This window comes from Diabrotica virgifera, chromosome 7 (assembly GCF_917563875.1).
Source record: "Diabrotica virgifera virgifera chromosome 7, PGI_DIABVI_V3a".
Taxonomy (NCBI): domain Eukaryota; kingdom Metazoa; phylum Arthropoda; class Insecta; order Coleoptera; family Chrysomelidae; genus Diabrotica; species Diabrotica virgifera.
The window spans coordinates 243,579,440-243,588,702 of NC_065449.1; the positions used below are offsets into that span (position 1 = coordinate 243,579,440).

General features: G+C 35.6%; 1 protein-coding gene across 1 annotated transcript in view; it reads right to left on the bottom strand.

Moving 5' to 3' along the window:
• The window catches only part of LOC114329268 (uncharacterized), a 48,643-nt gene extending 42,442 nt beyond the window's left edge, over positions 1–6,201 (bottom strand). Inside the window, exons 1-2 of the mRNA XM_028278309.2 lie at positions 5,674–6,201; positions 2,987–3,174 (exon numbers count right to left, since the gene is read on the bottom strand). Of these exons, the coding sequence (XP_028134110.2) occupies positions 2,987–3,174; positions 5,674–6,097 (612 nt within the window). The 5' untranslated portion in view covers positions 6,098–6,201. The remainder of the gene's footprint in view (positions 1–2,986; positions 3,175–5,673) is intronic.
• Positions 6,202–9,263: the final 3,062 nt, after the last annotated feature.

The window sequence follows — 9,263 nt, forward strand, 5'->3', positions numbered from 1 at the left end:
ATTTAACAATATTTAAAATGTTAATACAACGCAATAATCTAAATATTCTTTTGCAATTATTTTATAAAATAATTACTTAACTCCCGATCAATAATTTCCGCATTAAAATAGATTTTTGAACGAATTCGTTGATTATTTCATCATTTTTAAGCTCATACAAAGCTTCTTTTTCTAGAGTCATTAGCATAACAGTGATCTCGCGTTAAAATACTTTTTAAACGATTTTTTATGTATTTTAATGTTGAAAAGCTTTTTCGCAAGATACTTGGGTCACTGAAAGTGTTAATAAATGTTTTACATTATACTATTTAAATTTGGATAGGCACACTGATATAATAAGTTGTACTTATGCAAAACAGCGTAACAGCAAGCTTTACATTTTTTAGTACCACACGTAGGTGAGGTTTTCACGATATCAACATTGTCATTTGTTACTTCATGTTCATTATCACTTGGATTAATAATATCATCCTTCATATTTTCTGTAGGCTGAACATATTCATCATTAACTCCATCTTCTATAATCTCAGTATTTTGCAAAATCCTATTTTTAATACAATCCATTTATCAGCAAAATCGATGAGTTCTTCTCTAATTGCAGTCGCAGATATGGTAGGATAAAACTTTCTTAATTTTTCATAAATGATTTAAATGGCATCAAAGGTATACCATTTTTTTATTGTATCAAAATTTCTAGGATGTAGAGTGCTTATATCATCATAAAACGATTTGATTTGTCTTGATCAAATCGTTTTTAGATACTTTCAATAATTCAGTCAAAAATGAGCAAGACGTTTTTCCATTTTTTAATTCTGCAGAGTACATATACATGTTTGAAGGAAATTGGAAAACTATAAATATACTTGTATGTATGAAAATATATAATATTATCTGTAGCAATCTATTTATGTATATAGACTAGAGAGTCTTACTCATTTACTTAAACTGAATTGCACAATTAAAAAGATTTTGATTTTTTTAAATGTTTTATTAATATTATTAGCAAAATAAACATCCGATTAGAAATTAAAAAAATATTTTTTTGTTACATCTAAAAATTTTTGGGAAAACCTATTTGACCGGCCTCAAGAGGCCGCGGCCTCTCGGCGATTGCACCGATTCATTTATATGGCCAGCACGCCACTGGCTTGGAGATCTGACTGAAAGTAACGTGTGATCTCCACACAGAATCGCAATTTCACAGCAAACGCATATCGCATCATAATTTTCGACCAATCGAATACGGACACAACAAACACTCAACTCGTCGAAAGATCTCTTTCGCCAATAACCAAAAACCCCACCTCTGTTTTTTCTTCTTCTTGTAGTACCGTCTCCTATCGGATGTTGGCTATCATCACAGCAATATTAACTTTGTTGGCCGCAGCTCTGAACAATTGTTTTGAACTGCACCCATACCATTCCCTTAAATTTCGCAACCAGGAAATCCTCCTACGTCCCACATTTCTGTTTCCCGAGATTTTTCCTTGGATTATGAGCCTTAGCAAGGAGTACTTTTCCCCTCTCAATATGTGGCCTAGGTATTCCAATTTTCTCGTTCGTATTGTTTTTATGACTTCGTATTCCTTCCCCATCTTCAGCAAAACCATATCTATTTATATTCTCTCAATGCTTCATCGGCAATTCTCAGTAAAAAATAAAGGCCTTTAAAACAAATCTTAACTGCTTGCAAATATTCTGGAAACTGAAACATTCCAAGATAAAATTTGAATGTTAAAATAAACAATGACGATATACGCACAGCGCACAGTGGGTCCAAATCCTGAAAGCGTGGTGATGAGGCGGAAAAAATCCCTATTTAAGGATTTTCATGTATACAGTTGTTTTCTACTTTACTATCGTAGAGTCGTAATACACAGGTATAAGGATCATACTGGATGTATTCTGGTTCATAGCTCAGGAACAAGTGAGCAATGTCCGAGGTTATTTGAGACGGCAGAGAAAGTATAAAAGTAAAATTTTTGAAAGTTTATCAATTTTATCGCTATAAAGCAGATTCTTTTTTTTTTGAGTGGGTAGTAATGTAAGATGTAAGTTAACTTAAGATTTAGTAACAATAAAAGCCTTAAATTGGTTAATGCATAAATAGTGAAAATATTCTTGAAATAATCAAATTTTTGTAAAGATACATTTAAAAAGTACAAAATTTTGCATAATTCTGCGACTATTGTTGATTAGGTAATCTTAAAATTTATGTAGTAAGAAGATACAGAATCACTTTGATTTAGCTGCCTACTGCCTATGAATTGCTGGTAGTCGTTTGAATACAAAAGTGGGAAATGACGCATATTAGATGATTCTGGCGATTGTTGAGTAGGTATGGGTGGTTGTACATAAGTAATGGGTTCTAAATGGTGTACTTCATAAAAGAAAATGTATTGGTAATGCGCAATTTCAAAAGTCCCTTATAATAAAAAATTTTAAACAAATATGCGTTTAAAATAAAATTTTCGAAATTCTCTCCGTCATATTGGATCCGGCATTTTGTTAAAAAAAAAGTAATGTTAGATTTGTAATCAGAGACTTTAAACTTCCAAATTTGACAAAAAATTTGCGTTTTGATTGATATTTTCAATTTTTTTCCGCCATGTTGGATCCACCATTTTATTTTTCAGAAAAAATAATGCCAGAATCGTAATCGGACTGCCAAAAACCCTTAAGAGCGAAAGTAATTCCGAAGTGTATAAACAATATACGCTTTTAAAGGTGCATGACCACGTTTTCGGCATTTTGGAACCACGATGTGACGCTTGGAATTAAAAATTTAAAACGCAACTCTTTCATAGACATAGGTAGATGATGTATGATGTATGCTGGGTGTGGCAAAAGTTTCTCTGGCTAAAAGATGGAAATAAAACAAAATTGAAAAGCCCTTTTTTTGAATTGTTACAAATTTTATATACAGGACGGGACCTCTAATATGTAAACTAAAAAAAAATCAAAAGTATTATGAATCGTTACAAACCTTCAGGAACTCGCAATCGGTGTGGGTTTCGATGGTGGTTAACCTTCCAGTTCCGTGCAGTAGAGCTACTTCACCGAACATCCCTCCTGGACCTATAGTACCTATGTCTTCGGTTACGTGTTCTTTGAGTATTTGGTCGTATCGGGTTTTCAAAACGGTGCATTCGCCAATCAGTACGAAGTACATTGCTAAAATCTCGAAGTAAATTAAAATCAAATTTTCATCAGAGTGAATGAATGAAGAATGGATTATTCAATGGAAAATAGCAATAAATCCAGAAAATACTCAAGCCGTTATCTTCAAAAAAGAACAGATAACCCAGAAGAACAACTAACAGTGCAAGACAAGCCCATGGAATGGCAAAACAAAGCGAAATATCTAGTAGTCACAATGGACCAACCAAGGTCTAACATTCACAACACATGTTAACACGACAGCCCAGAAAGCAGCAACGGTAAAAGCCGCAATAAGAGTACGCACAGGAAAAAGAAGCAAATTAGCTATGAAAACAAAATTAAGACTGATGAACAGCATCATACCAGCAATAATTACTTATACATCTCTTTCACAAGGACACACAAGTCATAGCAACAAAAAGAAGATTCAAGCGTCACACAACTGTCATTACATTACATTACATAGAGAAGTTGCAAACATGCCCAGATACAGGGCCCCCGCTACCATATGTGCAAAGTGTGCAATGAACACGGGCGCCATCCTTTAGGGGCGCCAAAATCAAGGGTCCAAAATTGAAAAAAAAACTGTAAAAAAACCAAAATTCATTTTATTTTGACATTGCCTGTATCTGTAGCTTTTGGCGAGCAATCATTTACAAAATTAAAAATCATTTAAGGACAATGCTTCAAGAAAGATTGCCTGAGCAAAACGCAACAACAAGTGACAGTAAGTGACTTGCTGTTGCGTTTAGTAAATTTCAATTTCCGACTTATCATCGAATTATTTATTATGCTTTAAATGATGGCGCACGGGTAAAGATTCCCGGACTCAACTGTACATGATGATTTTAACACAAAAAATAATTGTTGTATTGCAAGCCCCTGGGAGTAGTAGAAGAGGAAATCATCTAAGAAGATTGACTGTAGAATTACCACTTACCTTCGGGTAAATGATCTGGTTTTATAGTTATTCTCCCAAGTCCGAAATACTGAAAATAAGTAACAGCAGCCAGTTTTTCTTCACCTCTGGAGGATACTTCCTGAAACACCTGAGACCACTGATGCACTTAACTAATATCTTCTTCTCCTCGTCTCTTTAGGTTTACTTAAAATCGACTTCTCCTTGATAGTCAAAACACTCTGTATTCTTTTCCTTCTCATGAGCAATCGGATTTTTCTTTTGACGTTATCTCCAATATTCAGGTCTTCAAGATCGCATATCCAGTAGAGATTGGCCATTACGTGGCGGACTATGGCTCTGAACCTGCGAAGAGCTCTCCTTCGCTGTAAGTAGCCATTATCGGCTCTTCTTCTTCTTCTTCTTCTTCTTCTTCTTCTTCATCCAGTTTGAATCCACTCCTGGACAAAGGCCTCCCCATGAGTTCTCCACTCTTTTCTGTTTTGTGCTATTTGGTGCCAGTTTCTTCCGACTTTTTCTTTGATGCCGTCTAGCCATCGTTTTTGTGGTCTTTCTCTACTACGACTGTGTTCGCGTGGTCTCCAGTGTATAATGTTTCTCGTCTACCTGTCGTTGTTTTGCCGTGATACGTGTCCTACCCAGTTCCATTTCATTTGCGGCTACTTCTTTATTATTTGCCTTATGTTTAGAAGGTGTTCTTGAGTACCTGTCTTCTTCTTAACGTGCCCTATCAAGTCCACTTGACGTTGGCAATTAACAAGGCGAAACTGTCTCTGTTTCAAGCTATTCTAATCTAAATAGTTGCTCTGCTTTCTTTATGCCTATCCACTCTCTGATATTCTTCAACCAAGAGGCCTGTTTTCTACCAATTCCTCTGCGTCCTTCGATTTTACCCATCATAATAAGTTGAAGAATATTATATCGGTCTCCCCTTACTACGTGTCCAAAATAGGCCATCTTTCTACATTTGATATTATCAAGCAGCTCGCGAGTAGCATTTACTCTCTTAAGGACTGTCACATTTGTCAGCAACGAGTACCCTTTATCTTTGGTAAATCCGGTTTGCTCTTGGGTTATTTATCTTAGGAGCGGAGACATTAATATAGTAGCAAAAAAGACGAAGGAAAATTTAAGAGTAGCTTAGAGAGCCAAGGAAAGAGATAAAGATAGACAGGTTGTGTGTTATGTGGCGAGGACGTGGAACGACAGATGGACTATAAGAATACTAGAATGGCGACCACGAATAGAAAAACGTAGCAGAGATCTACCACCAACGCTTTGGAGCGACGACATAAAAAGAATTGTTGAAAACTTGTTGCTGAACATGAAATGAATTGGAAGCTGCTAGCAAAGTTAGGATAGCCATGCTGATCACCAACATCCGAACGGGTAGCCACCGTAAGAGGAAGATGATGATGATGAGAGCTCATAATCTAGAGATTTGGAGGAGACCTATGTTCAACAGTGAACAATATCGGCTAAATGATAATATGAATGCAAAATAATTGTATTGCAAGCTTCTGGAAACAGTAGAAGAAGAAGGTTTAAGAAGATTGAGAGTAGGTAAAACTATTAGGTTGATATATACTTACCTTCTGGTAAATGATCTTGTTTTATAATTATTCTCCCAGGTCCGAAATACTGGAAATAAGTAACAGCAGCCAGTTTTTCCTTCACCTCTGGAGGATACTTCCTGAAACACCTCAGACCACTGATACACTTAACCAATATCTTCTTCTCCTCTTCCGTGCGCATCTCTTTAGGTTTATTTAAAATCGACTTCTCCTTGATAGTCAACACACTCTGTATTCTTTTCCTTCTCATGAGCAATCGGATGTTTCTTTTGACGTTATCTCCAATATTCAGGTCTTCAGGATCTCCTATCCAGTAGAGATTGGCCATTACGAGGCGGACTAAGGCTCTGAACCTGCGAAGAGCTCTCCTTCGCCGTAAGTAGCCATTTTCGGGGGAATTATCATAATGTAAATCAGAAGGCGTCGGGGATGCTGCGTACATCTTAAATTTAGAAAACTTACGAAAAATGTGTTAAAATAAGTATTACGATGTTTATATTGAAGTTAATTAAGGATACAAAAACAACTAACTCAACAAAAATTGTTGACAAGTGACATTGACAAAATTTTTGAAGTAATTATTTGGCACATTTTTATTTAATTTTGAACATTAAAAATTGAACTCAAAAAAACGACATTTAGAGCTTAGTAACACACCTCTATCTATTAGACTTAAGTACAAGAAAACATTAAGAACTAAAAAATGTGCAAAGTCCGGATATCTTCTTCTTCCTTCTTTATTTGAGGCGAATCGCTAGTATAAACTTCATCCACTTGCATCATCAATATTCAAATTGTCGGACGGCTCATCCAAAAAATTACAGTTTAGAGACAACGAGCAGACAGAAGAAGCAGAGATAAAACAACTACACTATGGAAACACAACATTAAAAGAACCGCTGGTAACTGGCTAGAGGAAACTCAAAACCGATAGAACTGGTAGAAATAAGGGGAGGCCTATGATCAACTTTGGAGGCAGAAAACTGGATGATGATAAAGACCATCGCTATTCTGTTCAGTTTCTGGTGACGACCTGTTTCGTTCGTCTGATTTTTAATATCCGAAATCGGTCTCAACTCCTTCTAACCACTTAATCCGGGGTCGGTCTCTGCCACTTCTTGTTCTTCTGCCTCATGTTCAAGAATATGAAGAATATGACTACCAAAGAATTTTCCCCATTTCCCATTTGCTATAGGGTCCTTAGTAACCAACATGTATGTACTTGCTTTTGTCTTCTTTGATGACCAGACCTACCTGTTTCACCGCCAATTCAAATGCTACAAAATATTGCTTAACATCATATTGTGCTGTCTTTTCCAAGACAATATTAAATAGGAGACAAGCCAGAGTATCCCTTACCTGAGTACCTACATCCTTTATCCCAATAGTTCTAGATTTATCTTCCTGTATCCTAACACTTGCAGTTAAATATTGCCATTCTACACTCATGGACAAAAATACCGAATATTTTAAAATTATAATGTGAAGTGAAATTTTTTGTGCTGCAATCCTTGGCCCTCCCCTCGACTCAAGTTTTAGACGGAGAGCTAGAGCCGAAAAATTATCGTCATAAGTAATATGGAGTTTGGCATGTGAAATGTGTCTATTGTATATTGACAATTATGACCCCTTTCAGGCTGACACCTCAGTGGATACAGGAAGTAGAAATAAGGGATGAAAGGGGAAAGTTAGTACAGTCATTAAAGGTTTTCACCTTCTATTTTGTTAAACCTCCATCGATTTGCATGAAAATTGGTGACTAGTTAGGGCATACCTCAAGAAATAAAACTGATTTTGTGCCAACTTGCCCTTTTACCCTGGTGGTGAATACCACCCGTTCCCGCGGGTGAAAACAATTTTATTAAAAATAACACCACAAATCGATAGACAAATTTTAAGTAAAATTTGTTATATCATATTATTAAAATAAATCAATACATTTTGAGTTATTAAAAATCAAAGATTTGTCTATTTAAGAGCATATGCGTGAAGTGACGGATGATAAAAAGAACATATTAATTAATAATTGTATGTTAGTAAAATACTATTTATATATTATTTCGATATTTAATTGAATTTTTTCTATCAATATAAACTGAATATATCCAGAAATTAAAGGTGTCCAATAATGGGTACATTTGACATATTCGAATACACTTTTGCTAAATTTATAATATCGAAATAGTATAAAAATAATATTTTATTAACATACAATTAATTAATATGTTCTTTTTATCATCCGTAACTTCACGCATTCACGCATGTGCTCTTAAACAGACAAATCTTTGATATTTAATAACTCAAAAAGTATTGATTTATTTTAATAACAATATAACAAATTTTACTTATAATTTGTCCCTCTATCGATTTGTGGGGTTATTTTTAATAAAATAGATTTTACCTACGAGAAGGGGTGGTATCCACCCCCCAGGGTAAAAGTGCAAGTTGGCACCAAATCATTTTTATTTCTATTGGTATGCTCTAACTAGTCACCAATTTTCATGCAAATCGATGGAGGTTTAACACAATAGAAGGTGAAAACCTTTAAAGACTACACTAACTTTCCCCTTTCATCCCTTGTTGCTACTTCCTGTATCCACTGAGGTGTCAGCCTGAAAGGGGTCATAATTATCAATATACAATAGACACATTTCACATGCCAAACTCCATATTACTTAAGACGATGATTTTTCGGCTCTAGCTCTTAGACTATTTAGGAATAATTTACCGAATGCGATCTAAGTGTCATATAAATGCTCGATCCGATTTAACTCCGATATGGGCCAATATAATTTTTCAATCGAATCTGATCAAGATAAGTATTAACTGTTCTAGCGACATAAAGACGTGCGTTAACGTGCATTAGAACGGATCTGTCATATCCAATCAGGCTGGCAAATGGCAAAAATGATCTTCTAAAATGTCTTTTATGTACATATAATGTACAATGGTATTTCTTGGAAAAGACCTACCGAACCTGTGGAAATGATTGGGTGAATGACAGCTGATATGTAGATTAAAAACATTTTAGAAGATATCCATATTGGATGTGACAGATTCAAGCTAATGCACGATAACGCACTAAATAGTGAATACTTACCTTGATGATCATCATCATTCTCTTTGCCTTATCCCTATGCGGGGTCGGCTTCCCTAATTGCATTTCTCCACACAATTCTATCTTGGGTCATATCAATGTTAATCCCCTTTACCAACATATCCTGCCTTATCGCCTCCCCCCAGGTCTTCTTTGGTCTTCCTCTCCTACTCCTTCCAGGAATCTGCACTTCAGCTATTCTTCGTATTGGGTGATTAACGTCTCGACGTTGAACATGACCAAACCATCTTAACCTATGCTCTCTCATTTTGGCATCAATTGGTGCCACACCTAGACTTCCCCTAATATACTCATTTCTAATTTTATCCTTTTTTGTCACTCCACTTACCCATCTAAGCATTCTCATTTCCACCACATGCATTCATTGTTCCTCTTACTTCTTCACTGCCAAACATTAAGTTCCGTACATCATAGCCGGTATTATGGCTGTTTTATAGAATTTTCCCTTCAGCTTCACTGGAATTTTTCTGTCACACAACACACCACTCGC